The 21157-nt window shown below is 40.2% G+C and overlaps 1 protein-coding gene across 1 annotated transcript in view; it reads left to right on the top strand.

Moving 5' to 3' along the window:
- Positions 1 to 14335, top strand: part of Drl-2 (Derailed 2) — a 275456-nt gene extending 261121 nt beyond the window's left edge. The window contains exon 12 of the mRNA XM_065225169.1: positions 13784 to 14335. Coding sequence (XP_065081241.1) covers positions 13784 to 13895 — 112 coding nt within the window. The 3' untranslated portion in view covers positions 13896 to 14335. The remainder of the gene's footprint in view (positions 1 to 13783) is intronic.
- Positions 14336 to 21157: the final 6822 nt, after the last annotated feature.

Here is a 21157-nt window from a genome sequence, read left to right as displayed (position 1 = left end):
ATACTCAATTTATTTTGCATGCCACAAAGCAGAGAAGAAAGCCCGTAGGTAGGATTTCTCACACACCATATAGGACACACACAACCTCTCTTCACTGATAGCCCGTATCAGATTATCGAATAAAAATCAGTACAATAAAGCTACCGACGAGTGTACATCTAAAATTCTATCGCAGTAAATAAAGTTCCGAGTACAGTAGTTCAGTGTACCACGTATCATCCACAATTCGCATGTTTTGGCTACGGTGAAAACCATACCCGAAGGACACTATCCGCCGCGAGTCCACCACTAGTCCGGAGAACCAGCTCCCCTACACCTTCCTTCAGCAAAAAGCAAATAGATGTGCAAGGCAAGAGAGCACGATGCAAACTGATTTTTTTTTAGTTTCTTACTTTACTGTTTACTACCACTCAAACTTGATAATAAATGTTCGGTGGCACCGTTCCGTACATTTAATATTTGTCTCTACTTGAGCCTATGCTCACAACTTGACTAGCCTATGAGTCATTCCAGCTCAAGTGGGTACACCACCTGTGGTCGATGTCACCGATTTGAGAGAAGATTGAGATTTGAGATTTTTTTTTTTATTATTTTGCTCTGAAGTGCCTAGATCCCTCTCGGCTACAACCCTGGATTTTCGAGATTTCAAAAAATTATCTTTCAGAAATGATTACTCCACAACCAAATAAGCTATTCGTGATCTTAGGACGTAAATTTGGGTTATTTAATGTAGATTCACATAGGTGCACCCACATTTTGTTTTTGTTATACAGTAACTAGAGTAAACAGGCTGATTCCTGACAGGTATCCAAATTGCCAAAACATGGCCTATTTTCACCAGGGCCAGGGACGAGATTTTTTATTTCTTAATATTTTGGGCTCAAATTTTCACCGCACTTTGGAACACTCTTCTAGTTTATGTGTTTCCAAGGGCAAATGATTTGGACAAATAGTTTTTGAGATATGACCAAATTAGTGAGTGGTAGTTTTGAGCTTTTCTGGTGGAAAATCAATGCTATTTAATAATTCCTTCATTCCGATGGCACAATAGTATTGTTACGATATTTTCATTTTATTAAAAGTGAAAAATACGTTCTTATGCTGCCCATAAATGATAAAAATTAAGAAAATGATGTTACTTGATAGGTGGCACTCTTGACAAGTCCCCACTACATAAAATTAAAAAAAAAAATTATTTGCGAGGATAACGACTTGAAAAACTAGATGGCTAATGTGCAATATAAATGATAATGTGTCTGAGTTGGTTCTTCAACTGGAACGTACTCACCAAATCACTTCACCCGAGAGCGCATTCCCGATGCTTCCACGCATATTTTTCTCTCCACTTCAACCACACAACAACCAAATATCACTTTTCTTCACTTTCAAGACACTCCATGCACAAAAGCAATGCACATCGCAAAACCCTAACAATAGATCAGCGCCGTGCTCATCACCGCGTAAATAAACAGAAATTAAAATTTTCACTCGCGATGCCACAAATGTTTGGTCCGGGAGCCAAAAAAAAAAATGTGCGTCCCTCTTTTTGCTCATAAACTGACTGCGGCTGTGGAATAGTTCTAGCGACGTTTTCATCACTACCTATCATCACTACCTGGTACAGCACGCAACAACCACCCTACTGCTTTCTCTCTGAGATGATCACGTTGGTCATGACGAGAGGAGCAACACAATAGTTGGGTAAAGAAGAACTACATTATAACACACCATCGACTGGAAATGCTCTCGCAACGTGGGGCTTTAGGTAGTGATGAAAACGTCGCTAGAACTATTCCACAGCCGCAGTCAGTTTATGAGCAAAATTTTTGCCTGTAGACTTGGAGACATACTTCAAGTCGTACGGGTTAGGCAAAAATGTGCGTCTATCTTTAAAAACTGTCGCATTAATGGCCCTTCGCTCATTTTCAACTTCTATTCAATTTTCACACTGCCGTACTCTAACGGAACTATCCACCTACCCTCTTCTAAAGATCATTCTCTAGCTAATAAATCATCACACTAAAGCTTCATGTTAGCATTTCCAACCAACTCTGAAAATTGCTAACTTCGCGTATGAAGTAACATAAAAACACTTTGAAGATAATGTGTCTTATGTGCATGATGAGCCTGAAACCGAGCACCAGCAACCCAGTGTGTATTTAATATGGAATTTTATGAGCATAAATTAAGATGGTCTTATAGTCAAGTGGTCACAGGCATCAGGTTGTGAATCCGATAGTTCAGGTTTCAAAACTTCGTTTTTGTTAAACTTTTTTTTTAATAAATCTTAAAGGTTCCGACATTTTTCGGTTTTTGCAGCTTATCACAAGACTATTTATTAAAATGTATTATGGAATTGATGTTTTTATTTATAACAGCTTCATTTAAGCATAATAAATGGAAAAGGGAATGGAAAAGTAAATGGTAAATATTTCAAAATAAACATATATATAAATATCATCATTCTTCATCAGATTTGTCATTGTGGGTTATAAATTTATTTTATAAATTGCTGTTATTTTCTGAGCAACTGTAGCGCAAATCTGGGGTACATATTTATGTTCTTTACGATTGTAGTGAAAAAATACCAGTAGAACTCGCCTTGCGGATGGTAGACAATTTCTTTCAAAATGCGGTCTAACCACACAAACTCGAGGGATTGTAGCCCTTTCCACATCTTCCATTTTGGATGGCTCGAGTGACACTTGCCTTTGATAAAAAAAAACACGTCTACTGAGGATTCATATATCTAAAAAAGTAATCAATCAATAAAACAGTCATCGGTCGTCATTGAAAAGCAATGCAACTATATTCTGTCAATCTAATTGAAACTTTTATTGGCTCTGTTGTCTTGTGAATTTGAGCTATAACGGCCTCTTTTCTGATTTTTATCTCTCAATCTATGGAATCTACACGAAAACTATGTTTAAACAAAATTTCTAGAATAGTATAAGGAACATTATACCGTAGACTACACAAGGTGCAAAGTTCGTAGATCAAATACTTTAAAATTCTTCACTTTTTAAGATATCTTTCAGATATGTTTCAATCTCGAGATACAAATATTACAAGCCGTAAATTACCTAAAAAACATAAAATTAACTTGAAGCACCTCCAAATCATTACCGATTTTGCTGAAAATTTGCACAGAAGTTCAAATTAACATGACGAACAGTAAACACGGTGGTGCATCACGAACATTTCTGTTAACATGAACAGGTCTAATATATATGTACTTTTCCTTGAGGGGGTAAAGTAGACAAAATTTCTTCTGCTTTTCCAAAAAACTTATCATACGTGTCCTTATGAGCTTTGTTCGGAGGAAAGTATACATGTTCAAATTCTTTAAATTTAGTAGTCATAATGATTTCTGAACCAATGTTGCAAATGCTCATTTCAGCTAAAACAATGTTTTTTTTTTTAATTATGAAATAATTAGATGCCATGATCATATTTTTAATTTGGTAGGATACAAGAAGAGGTTGCGAAGAATGTGTTTGACACATTAAACCTAGTTGAAGATGCTAATTTCAAATAACAGACTGTAGTGGTAATTTTTATACGATAGATGGAGTAGATGAAACGTGCAAGTATGCAGTCCATGAATCTCCGCGCAAGAAGGACACTTAGCGTTGTTTCCTTGTACGGCACTATGGCTGACCCTTGTAGAGAACGGCTTTCTTTTTAGTTGTTGGAACCGTTCAACCTTCGCTTCCACCTTCGCAGGTAAGGCTTCAAGAATCTGCATTCTGCGTTGAAGAAACTCCTGCAGATCCTTTAGGGTGTCTTACTGCTTCGTAGACGAATGTTCTTCCCACCCTCGTCGTGTGGCAGGATCGAGACGAGTGCTCAGCAGCTCTACCAGCAACAAATCTTTATAATCGGCTGGTTCGATGATTTGGTCTAACGTCCGAATCACACGGTCGAAACCATCCACCAATTTATGGAGATCCGTGATAGATTCCTTGCTAAGCGAAGGCAGCTTGATGAGCGCTTGAACTTGCTTCTTCTTCAAAAGTTTGTTGTTGTTGTAACGTTTTAGCAACGTGTCCCAAGCAACTTGATAATTGTCTTTCGTGATCCTTAGCGGATCAATCAGTGCCTTAGCCTCGCCTGCTAAGCACCCTTTGAGGTAATGAAGTTTCTCTACATCAGGTAGATCGGGTTTTTCGTGAATCAGATATGTGTAGAGGTCTCTAAAACTCAACCAATCGTCGATACTACCATCAAAGGATTGCGACTGGATTTGAGGTAGACGAACATGATCTATTACGCCATGTAGAGTGGCATCTGCAGTCCGCACTGTTTGGTTTGACGAAGACCCTTCCTGCAATCCGTCAACCTTTTCAACCAGAAACGATTTCGCATCGTAGTAACGATTTTCAATCTCCAACTGCTCCCTTTGGCTACCATCTTGCTCTGCATATTCCTCATGCGCTTGGATGTCCCAGATTGTTTCGCTAATTTGTACCCACAGTATATCTAACCGCTCAATACGAACATTAATTTGATTGGCAGAGGTTCCCTCTTTGAAGTTCTTAACATACTGACAAATATTGCTTAATGATAATTTGAGCCCCTTGAGTTGGGATGTTAAAACCTTCAGGGATCCGGCATTCCTGGTTACGGGTTTTGTTGCCATAATTGCTGTCGTCACAGTACAGGAACTCGACCGAATGTCAGTTGATGAACAGGTTACTCCACTGGCAGTTCAGAAAGGCGAGAGAAAACGTAGATGTAGTATCCAAATTTGTCTACTTCGGCTGGGCATATACCGTTCACCTCACCTGTGTGAAGAAACAGTGGCACCTCCGAAGCCAAACAGCAAATCCAAATCGACACACCTCCAACGTTCGATCAGTAACCTCAGATTCAGATTCAAACCAGTGAAATGCGAGGGGGTGAAGAAGCGAATGTAGTATACAAAATTGAAACTTCGGCTAGACATATACTGCTCAGCTCACCTATGAAACAGTAGCATGTAGCAGCAGCCGAGCTCAAAAGGCATCAAAATCGTCTCTTATGTTTGTATGCAGCGAGTAGTACAGTACGAAATCGTCTCGAAAGTTCAAATCCAGTACAGCGGAGAAAAAATGACCAATGTAGTTTCACAAATAAGCCTGCCCCGGTAGGACATATACTTTGCCTCACCTAGAGCACTAAAGATGGTGCTGACGAATTAGCTTCAGTCCGAAAACCACAGTGAAACCTCAGGGATTGCGTCCATAAATGAGTTGACTCGAAACAGTCCAATGTGCATCGAAAGGGTAATAATTTATTGTTGTGGTATCCAAATCCAGCTTCGGCTGGGCATATACTTATAAGAGTAATTATTCTATTTACCTGACCGCAAATGGCCGCTGCAATGCCCGAGCTCGAAGCAATCGTGGTGTCCTCCGTCGTCGCAAATGAATCGTAGTTGTGTCGTCGTTGCAGGTCCAACCGAATCGCATTGGATTGCATGCACCATGCACCGATCGAAGGAAGCGTTGTGAATCGATTCTTCGCAAACTGATTCACCAATGCCAATGTAGTGTCCGTCGATAGTAGGTCCTGGAATGGTAGTAGAAAACGCTCTGGTTATTCTACAATCCTGATGAACAACCGATGTAGCCTTCGAAGTCCGTTTTCCCACTCGCTGATGAAGGTTGATGTAGCTGATGTCTTCACAGAAGAGGACGATGGCGGATAGATTGGGCACGATTCAAAAGGACTATTGATGAGCAAGACGATGGCTGCTGACTCCTTTTCATGCAATCGGAATGGCCACAGGATCTATTCATGCACCGATGAGATGGCGACTGTTCCATTCAGGGCACTATGGAATGGCGCGAATGCTTTGTCCCAGGTTGGCCTTTTGATGGATGTTTATTGGCGCCGAGATCGTCGAGATTCAGTCCGCAGGTAGTGGAGATCTGGCTCGATAGACCAGCTTATGTCGGAGACCTGTCCGACCGATTTGGTTTCGACCTCCACACGACCTTCACCAGAAAACGTACCTCCTTCTTGAACGAATCGTCCTTTGCTTCCTTGATCCTTATCCTTCCTGTATCCTTGTCATCGGCAGATCCTTCTTCACATGCAGCAATCAAACACACTCTTCACACAATACACGAATTTATTTAAGCTTAACAAACGACACTACATTATTTATTCACTCGTACATTTATTCTTAAGGCTAACAGTAAACAATTAAAAAAAAAAACGATAACAAGGGTTTGCCCCTTGTCACTGATCGCGACGACGGATCTATTTCTACTGACTATTCTCCCAGTTTTCTACATTCTCCTACCGATGACCATCAGACTGCCCGCATAGTAGTGGTAGAATTCCGGGAGCCCGTGTGAACCGGTGCACTACCACAACCGTAGTTACCACAGTAGTACACAACCGTTAAAATCGCTCGTGGAGTCCCTGAAATGCGGTGAGTGTGCTTGTTGCTGGCTGCATCCGTTGATTTGGTAATTATGTAACTCTCAGACAAATTTAGAATATTTATTGATCTTTTTTAAAGAAAAAAGTTAAGTGAAATTTTCAAATTTCTCGATTTTTAGGCGCCATGATATTCCCGTATTATCAACCGGTGGAAACTAACAATTTTAAATTGGTTCACTACTCAACTAGCCTATTGGTCCCAAGAACATCTATAAGCGTGCCCCATTCTAGTCGAAATTCTAGTACTACACTATGTTTGTTTTGATTCGCTGTGAAAGTTTGACAGATAAAATGAGGGGTTCGTGGATTTTCCTATGTTTCGCGGGGTGCATCGATTAGCTTGGGACCGAAGAGAGTACCAGAGCTGAGCCAAAAAGTTGATCATGTTTCTTCGGGATCGTCTCGTCTTATATCGGATGCCAGTGAGGCCGTACCTTAAAACTCATAAAAACCATTCAAACTTCAGTTGATTGAATGCTTATACACGCGAGCACTGGCGTGGTAACCATAGTACGGTGAAAGAGGAAATGCTTCACCAAACCCGAGCGTCTGTTCACCATGGCGGTGCGGCTCAAAACGGCGTCTGTTCTTTATGTTAGGAGCGGCTGATCACCGTCCTAGTGCCAGCGTGGGACTCTAAACAGAGCTGTGCACGATGGTCCCCCGGCAAGACAGGGGGTTGGGGCAGGCCCAACAAGCTGCCCTGGAAAAAAAACATAAAGTTGCAAATACTGAAGAAAGAAATACGGATCGGAACAATCGGCACAGATCTACGCGACGAAATAAGAACTACGATTGGAAACTCGGAACATGGAACTGCAAATCGCTCGGCTTCCGGGCTGCGATAGGTTAATATATAATGAACTTCATCCACGCAACTTCGAAGTCGTAGCCCTGCAGGAACTTTGCTGGACGGGACAAAAGGTATGGAAAAGCGGGCATCGAGCGGCTACTTTCTTTCAGAGCTGTGGCACCACCAACGAGCTGGGAACCGGCTTTTTAGTGCTGGGTAAGATGCGCCAACAAGTGATTGGTTGGCAGCCGATCAACGCGAGGATGTGCAAGTTGAGGATTAAGGGCCGTTTCTTCAACTACAGTATCATCAACGTGCACTGCCCACACGAAGGGAGCAGGTGTACGACGGCTGTTCGCAACGGGACGTCAAAATAATCTTCGGCGACATGAACGCTCAGGTAGGACGGGAGGCAATGTATAGACCGGCAATCGGGCCAAACAGCCTGCATGCCGTATCGAACGACAACGGCCAACGATGCGTGAACTTTGCAGCCTCTCGGGGTATGGTAGTTCGAAGTACCTTTTTCGCCCGCAAGGATATCCACAAAGCCACCTGGAGATCACCTGACCAACACACAGAAAACCAAATCGATCACGTTCTAATCGACGGGAAATTCTTCTCCGACATTATCAACGTCCGCACGTACCGCAGTGCGAACATAGATTCGGACCACTACCTAGTTGCAGTATGCATGCGCTCAAAACTCTCGACGGTGCATAACACACGTCGAAGTCGAACGCCACGACCCAACATTGAGCAACTACGGGACACCGGAGTTGCCCAGGACTACGCGCAGCAGCTGGAAGTTGCACTACCCACGGAAGAGCAGCTTGGCGTAGCTTCTCTTGAAGATGGCTGGAGGGACATCCATTCCGCCATGGGTACTACTGCTGCAGCGGCACTAGGTACTGCAATCCCGGACCGAAGAAATGACTGGTTTGACGGCGAATGCAAACTGTTAGTAGAGGAGAAGAATGCAGCACGGGCGAGAATGCTGCAACACACGAGATTGAATGTGGAGCGATACAGACAAGCGCGGAACAGACAAAACTCGGTTTTCCGAATGAAGAAGCGTCAGCAGGAAGACCGAGATCGCGAGGCGATGGAAAATCTGTACCGCGTAAACGACACACGGAAGTTCTACGAGAAGCTAAATAGTTCGCGCAAAGGCTACGTGCCGCAAGCCGATATGTGCAAGGACTTGGACGGTAACCTTCTCACGAACGAGTGTGAGGTGATTGAGAGGTGGAAGCAGTACTATGACGAGCACCTCAACGGTGAAGCAGCAGAAAACGAAGGTGGCACGGCAACACGCACAGAAGACGACAGGCTACCGACCCCTGATCTTCAAGAAGTTGAGGAGGAGATCGGTCGGCTGAAGAACAACAAAGCAACTGGTGTAGATCAACTACCAAGTGAGCTTTTAAAATACGGTGGTGAAGCACTGGCTAGAGCGCTGGACTGGGTAATTGCCAAGATTTGGGAGGAGGAGATATTACCGGAGGAGTGGATGGAAGGTGTCGTATGCCCAATCTACAAAAAGGGCGACAAGTTGGATTACTGCAACAACCGCGTGATCACACTGCTGAGCCCTGCCTACTAGGTGTAACGCGTAACTTTTCTCAACGAACGAACGACCAAGCGTTACATTCACAGCAAAAAAATAATTTTGATATCACATCAAAGTGGATGCACTACAATTATGTCGAAAATTTCATGTAATTTTTATGACCACATAAATAAACAAATGCAGTAAAAGCAGCGTAATGTCAGTTCATGCATTGTATTATTGATAATTTTGTCCTTTTTAGCAAGTAATATTACACCATATTTTCGACACGATTGTAGTGCATCCACTTTGACGTGATATCAAAATTATTTTTTTGCTGTGTTGCTCAGTCCCCGAAATACAGGAAATGCTCAGTTTCTTTTCAAACCTGCAAACGACTTAAGCGCCACTCCTTACCGGAGGTCGAAAGCGGAAATTATTTCAGGGATGCCCTGCCTGAAACTCCCAATCTGCGGGCGAGTAAATCGAAACGTCATACAACCAATAATCTAACTCAAAATCAATTACGAGAAGCTTTATTTTTAATTAAAAACGAACGCAAACTACTCTCATGGAAGCGCACAGCCAAAGTGTTCATTCAGAACATTTATTCGAAACGCGATTTCAAACGTTTGCATTAATTTAATCGATCATTTGATATTCTGACCCGGGATTTATTTGAACCAGTCCAATCTAATCAATGAGCTCAAAGATGTCCTAAGCAGTGATCACTGACCTGTTTTCATAACCCTTTATCATTCATCGGCCGTGCTGGTGCTGTCGGAGTGGCTCCTCTACGACGAGACGAACTCTACATCTGCTACGGATGGTTGTCCAGGCTAAGCGAGAACCCTCGCGTGCGTAACGTCTGATGACTCACCTTCTCTCGAACTTGACGACGAGAGGTTAGAATCTGCCGGCGGTTTGGTACTAATATTTTCCGAAGGATGCGGTGTGTGTTGTTACGAGGTGGACGGAGTAAATGCGTCTCCGTATTAGGGGAGTGCAGGGTAACGTTTTGTTCGGTCTCGAGGACCACGTGTAGTGTTCACGGGTATAGTCTACCACCTGCTTTATCCACGACCGCTATTAGCCTTATTCGCTCTCGAAATAGGGGATTCTCGATCCCAACCAAAGTCCCACGTTAATGGGGGACCTGGTTCTAAATACTACCAATGTTCACTATTTGTTTTAGGTTCAGCTTATACAATTCACTAAAGTAAATTTGTTCTAGGCTTTTCCAAAAATTCACCACTAAACCAATTCAAACTTTTCTTTACTATTTCAAAACTTATTCCGCTTTATAAAAATCGAACCGAACAATCTAAGCACTCCAACAAAAGTCATTTAAATGTGTTCTGGGTTAATCCTTTCAAGTCCCATGACCTTGGATTAACCAATCAAATTTATTTCCGTCGTTTAAATCAAACCCAAAGACAAAATGTAATAGCGTTTGAGTGAGGCAAATTCATTTTATTGCGTCGTGGGAAAATTAAATAAAAACTTTTCTCTCGATCGCCTATACACTGGAAGATCAATTCGAGCAGTTTGGGATGGTACTGTGTTGGTAGGGTATCGAGTAGCTTAAGCCGGGTGCAGTCTAATGAGTATAATTAAAGGCGAAATGTTTATTAAATGCTATTGGGTTGTAAAGTTATCGTTACAAAGTTACTCTTCCAAATTCTATGCCGCCGCCTGTCACCATTTGCAAGAGAGTTCGTGGGGCAATACCAGGCGGGATTCATGGGTGCACTTGCGCTACCACGGACCAAATTTTTGCGATTCGGCAGGTTCTGCAGAAATGCCGCGAATACAACGTGCCCACATATCATTTGTTCATTAATTTCAAATCCGCATACGACACAATCGATCGAGATCAGCTATGGCAGATTATGCACGAGTACGGATTTCCGGACAAACTGACGCGATTGGTCAAGGCAACGATGGATCGAGTGATGTGCGTTGTTCGAGTATCGGGGACACTCTCGAGTCCCTTTGAATCTCGAAGGGGGTTACGGTAAGGTGATGGACTTTCGTGTCTGCTATTCAACATCGCATTAGAAGGTGTGATCAGAAGAGCTGGGATAGACACGAGTAGCACGATCTTCAAGAAGTCCAACCAGCTTCTTGGCTTCACCGATGACATTGACATCATGGCACGGAACTTTGAGACGATGTCGGAAACGTAGGGTAGGATGGTGCAAAACGCACCGTTTAAGCAAAATCGTCAATTGCTGGCGTATGGAAGCTAAAATCAAGAAGAAAGTAATGGTGTTTGGTTCATTACCATGTTTTCTACGAAGATCAAGTGATTTCGAACTATAGAACGATGCATTTTCATGATTTTCAAGGTATTTTATAAATTGGTTCCAATATGATAGCGGGGCAAAACGCCTGATTCATGGTGATCTGACGCCTGTTGATTATTCCTTTATGTTACATCAGAAATAAGGTCGCAAGAGTGTTAAGCTGTGATGCATTAAGTAAAACATCTAAAAAATATACGAAAAGTGAATTAGTTCAATTTTTTGCGATATATGCTGTTAAAAGCTTAATTTGAAGTCGACGATTTTAACAACTGTATCATATTTTGCACAAAATGCTATTTTCTAAGGGAATCAGTAGGTCAAAATATGATTTTATGATCAAGAATCAACTGTGAAACCTCTAGTTGAAAACAAACACAATCCGTTACCCGGAAAATGCATCTGAGGAAAAGTTATCGCTGTTTTTCTATAAGTGGGCATTTTACCCCAGGGGTGCATTATGGGCTGTTCTCCCTTACATCAGACTGAAGGTTGAAGCTAGGCGGAAAGGGACTTGCCATCAACGCATCAAAGACAAAATACATGAAAGGAAAACAATGTTAGCCTCCCACCCTGAGTTCAGATTGATGGTGATGAAATCGAGGTGGTCGATGAGTTCGTGTATTTGGGCTCACTGGTGACCGCCGAAAATGATACCAGCAGAGAAATTCAAAGACGCATTATGGCAGGGAATCGTGCCTACTTTGGACTCCGGAGGACGCTCCGGTCTAATAAAATTCGCCGCCGCACCAAGTTGACTGTCTACAAGACGCTGACCTGGACTATGCTCGTGGAGGACCAACGCGCCCTTGGTGTTTTCGAACGCAAGGTGTTGCGTACCATCTACGGTGGAGTGCAGATGGATGACGGAACGTGGAGGAAGCGAATGAACCACGAATTGGACCAGCTGCTGGGAGAACCATCTATCGTCCACATTGCAAAAAATGGGCGACTACGGTGGGCTGGGCACGTCGTAAGAATGCCGCACGACGACCCAGTGAAAATGGTTCTAGAAAGCGACCCAACAGGAACAAGAAGAAGAGGCGCGCAGCGGGCAAGGTGGATCGACCAAGTAGAAGGCAACCTGCGAACCCTTCGCAGACTACGAGGCTGGCGAAGTGTGGCCATGGATCGAGTAGAGTGGAGACGACTTCTTCGGACAGCAGAGGACAACAAGGCCTTAGCCTGATTGGTAAGGTAAGGTATCGATTTGCTTGGGACCGAATAGAGTACCAGAGCTGAGCCAAAAAATTGCGCACGTTTCTTCGGGATCGTGTCGTCCTATATCGGATGCCAGTGCGGCCGTACCTTAAAACTCATAAAAAACCACCCAAACTTCAGTTGATTGTATGCATATGCATGTTTGGTTAGTTTTTCATCCAATAATGCTAAAAAAAAACAATAAATAAATGTAAAGCAAAGATCCGGAATGCTCATCGGTGACTTGAATTTCGCAAGGTAAAACTAATCTGTGACAAGCATGATATTTGAGTTTTATTTTTTATTTTTTTCGCAACACTGATGAGATGTTTCATAAAGGTTCCTCATCACGCATATAACGGTCACACGTTATGATTCCAGAACCTACCGTTCCTAGACTGAAAGCATCATGAATGGAATATTCCTCAACTAATTGTAGTTGTAATCCCGTGATTAATTTAGATTTGATAGTCACTACGTATTTCCAGCAAACATATTTGCTACGATCTCACTGGAATGGATCGCTTACAGCAACCAATAAATTCACCAATCTCACACTGAGTAAATAAAACAAAACAAATCCATATGATCCGTAGGATCAACGGAGCCAAAATTAATTCATTCATCGATGTAATTAGTGCTTACAACACATTGTCCCAATCCCAACCAACCTTTCACAAAATCTCCTTTCAACCATATGAACATGTCGCATCTCTCACGGGCTCGCTCGGTCGCTGGTCACAATAAATTCATTCCAACCCTAAATCCTCTTAGTCCGATAACACCTTCCGGCCGGACTAATCTCACCCGACACGACTGTCATAAACCCAGAAAAAAAGTTCTTCACACGCTTTCACATCCCTCTCCTCCGCGGTTGCAGCTCAGTGGGAAAATACCCATACCGAGTACTTACGACGCCAACGATAGTAAGAGCATAAAAAAAACGAAAGCATAGAATGTAAGCTAATAGGGTGGAGCAGTACTTCGGCATAAGCGCTCATTTCCGTCAAATCTAGAAGATTCATCAAATATATCTCTGATTTCGTTTAACAGGTGCAGAACAAAGTGTATAAGTACGCCTAGTATGAATATTTACATTCATTATTCTCAAACTCAAAACTAGCGAATCCTTTTTCTGTCTTTATACGTAAGCCTAAGTGAAACCAATGACGTTTCAATGTGTTTCGACGGAAATGAAATCAAGAAGTAGTGTTAGATTTTTAAAATTTGTGACTCTTTATCAAATCTAACAATCCGCACTTGACCTCTATTTTTCGAACGGGTTTGAACAAGAAATTGATTGATTATATCAAAGGTAAGGTGCATAAATTAAAAAAAAACATCTTTGATAGAAACATTCAATTTTTTGTTCAACCCCGGTGGAAAAAAAAAGTAGTCAAGTTCGGATTGTGCTTAGTATGACGGACATTAGATCTTAACCCTACACCAGTTTGTTTCCCCCATTTTCTCATGTGCCATTGTTTCTCCCATCCACAGCTACACCGTAATGTCCTGCTGCTGGCTTCAGGACTACAAGCAGCGTCCCTCGTTCCCGCAGCTAATTGCCTACCTGCACGACTTCCACGAGGACCTGAGCAAGTACGTCTAGTAGAGCGGTGGTGGCGTGTCAAATGGTAATTTCTCCGGCGATCCGGCCAACCAACCGAGCGGTTCTTGGTCGTTACAACGTCCACAACGTGAGCACTAGGCTACTTTTGATATGATTGAAGGTGCTTTTCTCGCAACGTCACACGATCGTTACCTATATATGTAATAGTGCAGCCTAGCATCATTGCTTGTAAGTGAAGCTGTGCACAGTTTGTTAACAAGAAAAAAATTGGAGCCAGATTCCAGGGAAGGAGAGGACGGAAACGAAACACTATGCAGATTAGCATCATATGTGAAGATGCACGGCAAATCAAACGGTGCAATAACTGGGCTAGGGGGGAACTTGAATGTAGAGAAAGATTTCAGGTAGATTTATCGATAAACTTTTGTATTCCAGATGCATGAGTACTACTGCCATGCGTATCGCGATCGTGATGGATCGAGAGTAGATAAAATTATACTAGGGAAACAAGTTCAAAACTATGCTGAAATGGAATGAATGCCAATTAGTATTGCGAATGGATGGGTGCGTTTGAATTATTGGCGGAGGATGGAATCGATGGCGATGAAATGATTCACGTTTGAGGAGGGAATGTTTTAAATAGAAGTTATATTTGCTATGAACTAAATCAGACAACTTGCAAAAATAATCGAAGGATACTTACGGTAAATGGGGTATTCGCTATTTGGATCATTTATTTCAAAATATGAAAGTTTATTGTGTTCGTCAAACTTATTTTTCAGGATTAGACCAAAAAAGAATGGGCCATAGGACCCAAGTAAAACTACGCCACTAGAGGCACTCAGCTTTCATACTACTTGTAATGGGCGCTAAAGCATTGGTTTCATCTTAAGAATTGTCTATGATTTTTCTTCTGAATTCTAACTATTTCCTTTCTTCAAAAAATCTCCATGCAATTGTCATCAGAATTTGCAAAAGACAATTTATACCGTCTTCACTTCAATCAAAGGTTGCACTGACTGCATACTTACACTGCACTGTAAAATATTTTAGAATTACCTTAAAATTCTTAAATTTATGGCAATGCAGAATTCTAAAGTAGGGGGGCGACCCCGGCGTAGTGGTTAACATCCATACCTCTCACGCCAAAGTCACGAGTTCAAATCTCACCCCCGGACAAGTCACGAATGACCCAAGAGTGTTAAAGTGACTATAATAACAATAAAAAAAAATTCTAAAGTATTTCAGACTACTAAGATAACTCAATATTCACAGGTACTATAAAATTATATTTCAAAAGCTAATTGATTATTCTAAAAAATATCATAAACATAGGGGAATTTACGTATTCTCGTCAATCTAAGCAGCGTCTGCACTTCTACTAGCATTTTCTCAGCGTCACGCACATATATGATGTGTCTGTTTGTTTACATTCATCTGCTGCTTGCTTCTCTATCCATTCCAATCGACAGAATTTTTCAAAACGTTTTGAAAGCGTTTTTACAACGCTCCAAACTTCTCAGGTGAGTGTGACTATTGTCGGCAGCCTCTTTTTCTTCGGCAACCTTCCCATTAGAACTGCGTGTTAACCAGCTGTTCTATTATCGGCAACTCGAAATCAACCTCATTTTGTAGTACGTATGCTTTATTTGAAGAAAAATGTAGCATTACTGGATTGCTCGATCGTTCAAATATAATCAGATTGAAGCTGAAAGGCTAAACAATCGTTTGGACACATTCAGGGAAGTGCGTTGATGGGAAAACATAGTGAAATTAACGTTTAAATTTTGGTTGCCGAAAACAGTCAATGGGTGCCGAAGCCAACATTTACCCTACTTCAAAATCCTAGTGGTTGTCTAGATTCCAAAGCCTTGGTAATTTTTCAAAGCTCAATTCATTGTATTCAATCCTGAACAGGTTTCGATTTCACTAAATTCCAGAATTAGGAAAAATCCTCCATATTGATATATTGATTTTTATAAATCCAGGATTCAAAAAATATTAATTATAGCCCAAATCTAACCAGAAACACACTAAAATTCTGGCTTGATATTTTTAAAAATTTGAAGATTTTGTACAGCCAATAATGTTTAGAAAATGTCTCAATTTTCATGATTCTGCAATGCAAACATGCTGTAACAGTTCCATGTATGATATTGCAATAATGTCCAACATTGATACTTAAGTAATTAAAGTAGCAAGTTTGGCTTTTTATTTTTTGATTAGAGGGTCCATTAATTGCAGTGATATTTATAAAGCAACATATTTGAAAAAAAAATCTGGGAAAATCAAGAACATATTAAAAAAATCTGGATATAAACGTGATCTGTCTGTGTACTTTGCTAGACGATTGAAAATCTTGAAAATCCAGATAAATCTAGAATACTGGCAACGCTGTGTGTGCGTACTCCATAACTCCAATTATGCGATGATCAAGCCCAATGAATGATACCCAAACATTACATCGCACCCACTCCGTATGGCCGCTCTTTTTCCAATTTGGGGTGGGATACTCTCCAACACATATAGAATATCTCATGGTCATGGTCATGAAGAAAGATGCCCAACGACCAATCGCCTATTGAAGAAACGACTTCTTGACGATTTTATTCAACTTCATTGCTTAATATTAATATTCAACCATAACATTGAACTACTTGGTGTTGTATTATTCGTTTCGAGAATCTTTTATTTGACTTACATGAGTTGTAACAGAACTTATTCGATCTAATTTTTGATTATAGGACGTTCGTTTATAAGACATCATTGCTTACTTAAACAGCGTTAAGTTAAGGTTATAAAACGACTATTTAACTGCGGAACGTTTACCCGAAAAATAAGAACGGAAGACAGGGGGTTGTTTTGTTTAGTGATTGTTTTCATTTTTCTGCCGAAGCACGCGCACCACACACAGATATTAGAAAATGTATCATGTAGTTGCGTGGGATTCAAACCGATCAACGGCCGATTGCCTTGCCATCTAAACTATCCTAGAATACATCATATGGGCAGCTCAATAACCAACGAAAGCTTGCTTAAAGCTGAATACCTATCAGCACTCCCGATAACGATTCTATAGTTATATCTCCTTCAAGATCCAGTGGGAATGATTAATTCGTTCATCGTTGTTTTACATTAGACCAATTCTACCACTTCATCTCTCCAATTTCCAAGGAAAGGATGCTGGGTTATTTTTAAACTAGATCAGTGAATTCATTTTCGTGAGTCATTCGATCGATGATAACGATTTAAATTAATTAGATGAAGAACACAAATAAAAAAGGATTGTGCTTGGGATTGAACTCGTGACCTTATTCTTGGGAAGCGGAGACGGTAACCACTACTCTACTGATTTCGTCTTGTTGTTAGGCTGAACCAGTGTTGTGGAATAATAAATCTAATAGGGTAATTGATGATGGTTGGACCTATTTAGGTCAGTTTTACACGACGTCAAAATGCATGTCGTATTTTTTATGAATTCAACATATAATTATGAAAAATGCGTGCTTAGGGGAAAGATCTACCTTTCTTGTTTCTAATAAAAACATAAAAAGTTAAATATTATGAACAAATGATTTTATAAATCGCTTTTATTCAGCAAAGAATTATGATCTTGGTTGGACCTAAAAAATGATGATGGTCTGACCTATTTTTGCAAATGCTAGTTTAGTTTATGAATTTGTTATTAAAAAAATAAATTTTTAGGAATTCGTTACAAAAAAAAAACCAAAACAATTGAATTCCATTGCGTTATTTTTTAAATTCACGCATTGGCTATTCATTATGGCGCATTTTCTCCGGAATCACTGACCCGATTGGGAAAATTTTTAACAACAAACTATAGGGATTGTGGTCCTATCGAAAGTTATCGAATATTTTTTGGAATCGGTCCACTGGTTCCGGAAATATGGACCATGGCAGTGCGCAAAACTGTCAAGTTCAATGAGTCATTTTCGTATGAATATGAGCTAGCATCTGTCTCATCATTCACTGCCTCGTGAGAGTCTGAATGATTGAGAGGTAAACGAGTCACTGACAGCGGAGCTCAGTCAGCAAAGTTTATTCTTCCGTCATGATACCCAATACTTGTTTTGAATCACTGAGCGTACATTTTCCATGGAAAAATGCCTCAGTTACAGCTGTGTGTGCGAAAGCAAGCGATGTGAGTCACCTGTTCGTGAGTGACTGAATGTATTTGCTGGCTCTTTCATTGCCTCGTCCTTTAAGCTGTGTTTAGACTAGGCAAGTCAAATGATCAACTCAGTTGAATTCAATTGGCTTGAAAAGTTGAGCCTGGTTCAACTTTTTTCAATTCAAGTGAGTTGATCAAGTCAGTTGAAGGGCATGGTTTACACGTTCAATTCGCGTTCAAGTCAGTTGAATTCAACTGACTTGATCAATTGACTTGCCCTGCCTAAACCCAGCTTTACCATTTGAGCAATGGATTGAATAGTGCAGCTAGGGGCACGCAATAACCTTTAACTCCAACGCAGGCAACGGCTGTATTTAAATTAATTCCATTAACTACTGCTTTAATTACATTAATTACACAATGTAGAACATTAACTACTTTTTAACTCCATTAATTACATTCGAAGATTCGTAATTAAAGTACATTAATTACATTTTCAATACTTTTAATTACATTAATTACCGATAGATAATTTTAATTACCGTCAGTACTACTTCAAAACGCATTAATTACTTTAAGTACTTTTGATTGCATTTTAAAATCCACGCACCGGTTCTTTATATTGCGTGCCCCTCGTAGTGCAGTGCTTTCACACTCAGCCTAAGCAGTCAATAATTTTACGCTCTGGACCATGGACTTAAATTTGACATGGAAGGAATAAAACCTATCATTCGACACTTCACATCACTTCCAAATTCGATAACAAGATCAATAACAATATTGAGTGCATTGGACCACATTGACCACTTCCGGACATGTTATGGGTGCCCACGGGGAATTGAGGAACTTAAAATGACAGAATATCTGAACTTACAGATATATTAAGGGTCAGATCACACCACAGGTGAATCAATTCCGGTTTAATAGTTTTTTCGTAGGAGTTTTTTTTTCGAAAAAAAAAAGTTTGTTAGAAATTTTATTTCAAGTTAATTCACGCACAGAAGGTGTATGAGAAAGGCTTTATGTAAATTCATATTAAACCCAGCAGATGATTTTCCCAATGCCTCAGGAGTACGTTTTGAGATTGTTGGATGCAGGTAAATAAAGCTATACCGGAAGGTACATTTTATAACAAAGGAACAATTGAATGCGATTTGAATATTATCTCAGACTTTAAAATACAAAATTAAATAATGGAATAACACTACACGAAAAGAAGGAATTGCATATTGTAGCATGCAATTTTGAATATTTTTAATGATTACCCTTTCAGCCTACCTGGCGATGGAATCCCTCCTTTAAATTTACGTCCAACTAGTGACGCAAGGTCCTTAGCAGTTTTCAAGATCTTTTTGTTCGTCTTGGGACTGCCAGAAGCAGCGCACATGCAAACCCAATCCCCTAGCTAGCTTCCCTTAATTTTTGCGTGAAGTGTCGTTTTCGGAATATTGTACCTTTTCTGTGCCTGGTATGCGGTAAATGATTTATTTCTTACTAAAATAACAGCTTCTTGAAGATTTTCGGCTGTACAACTCTTTTCTTTAGCTATTTCTTCAACCGAAGAAACTTCCGAAGAACACGCGAAATCGAATTTCAAATCAGCTGTGCATGAACAGCCGTCTTAGGAAACACATAGGTCCTACCGTCATCATGCGTAGGTCCAACCTATATCTATTCGAATTTCGTCAATTATTCAAATATTTTAGTAAAACTAATGGATAAATGGTGCATTAATGTGTTGTGGACATCTTAAAGCAGTATTATACTGCATGAAAATTTAAAAGAATGTAAAAAATATTCATTTTTTGTATGTTTGAAAGTAAGGCATGATGATGTGCTAATGCGTGGAAAGTGAACTGTTTTGAAAACACATTGAAGCTCAATTGTTTTGAAGTTTTTTCAATAAAACATATATGCAAATTTAAGAAAAAGAGTTGTTTATGATAGTAAAGCAATCTTTGAAAAAAAAATAGCAAAGATTGACCAAAATAGCGATTGAAAAAATAGGTCCAATCATCATCAGTTTTTGGATAGGTCCAATCAAAATCAATTACCCTACGTTGTTTATAAAGCATTTACAAAGCATGCGATTACAACATGTACGCATAGTGGTATAAGAGCTATTATGCTGACTGTATCCACATTTATACGGCAATATTGCAAAACAATACAATGAAATCTAATATTGGAGCTAGAAAACATTTATTGGACTTCTAATAAAGCATCTTATTAAATCAATTGAAAAGTGTCGAATTAAAGCGTCGATGTATGTGTAAATTACACTTATTAAGTTTGTTATCAGATCAAGCTTCTGGTGTTGAATCTGGAAAACATTCTCCGCTGCTCTCTCCATGATTCAGGATATGGATAGGCTAAAAGCAAACAAGAAGCGCTCATTTCCTCTCATGCTCGACTTCGTATGCTTTTCTGCTGGAGAGATTCGAGGTATGTGTGTCAGTCGTTCTACAATGTTATAAATAAAAAGCTTACTGGTATAGTCGAAAGCGTACAGACAGAATACGAAATAAAAATGACAAAAAACCATTACATCGACTGAAAGATCAACTTCTTAAATTCGCTGTGATGTTCAGGAACAGAGGATGATAGGAAAGGGAACTAACATTCATTGTAATATTTTTTTTTTTTTGGTTTGCGTTTATACTTATTTGTGACTCTGAATTGTGTGTTGGGTGCTATCATGCGCAAGGTTTTCAAAGATACCAAGTTGCCAAGGCGAAGCAAGCCGCCATTTTGGAAAGCGGCCATCGGACATCGTATCTGAAATCATGCAATATGCATGCATTACAAATCAATAACCACACCTTGTGGAATCCAAGGGTTTAAGGACAAAATTTCGAATGATACAAGTTCGAAACAACAAAAGATTCAACAACAAAAAGTCGAGACAATAGATCCAGATGTCATACGTTGCAGCAAAGTGACAGCTAAATCTATTGTCTATCTGTCAAATTTACGTCAACGCAAGGTAAATGGATCTATTTTGGGTGGCCCTTAAGAGTTTCGAAAAAATGACGTTTGAATATTTGCTTACAAATGCAGTTACATTCTTTTGAAAAATCATCCTTGAAATTAATATTTTCCCTTCTTTAAAATTTTTTCCCTTCTTTTAGATCCTTATTAAAGTCCCTTAAAAACTGTACAACAACTC

The sequence above is a fragment of the Ochlerotatus camptorhynchus genome, unplaced genomic scaffold (assembly GCF_037179485.1).
Source record: "Ochlerotatus camptorhynchus isolate MF236.1 unplaced genomic scaffold, CSIRO-AGI_Acam_v1.1 ptg000002l, whole genome shotgun sequence".
In the NCBI taxonomy this organism is placed as follows: Eukaryota; Metazoa; Arthropoda; class Insecta; order Diptera; family Culicidae; genus Ochlerotatus; species Ochlerotatus camptorhynchus.
The sequence above is the reverse complement of the archived record's forward strand: the minus strand, read 5'-3'. Positions and strand labels throughout refer to the sequence as shown.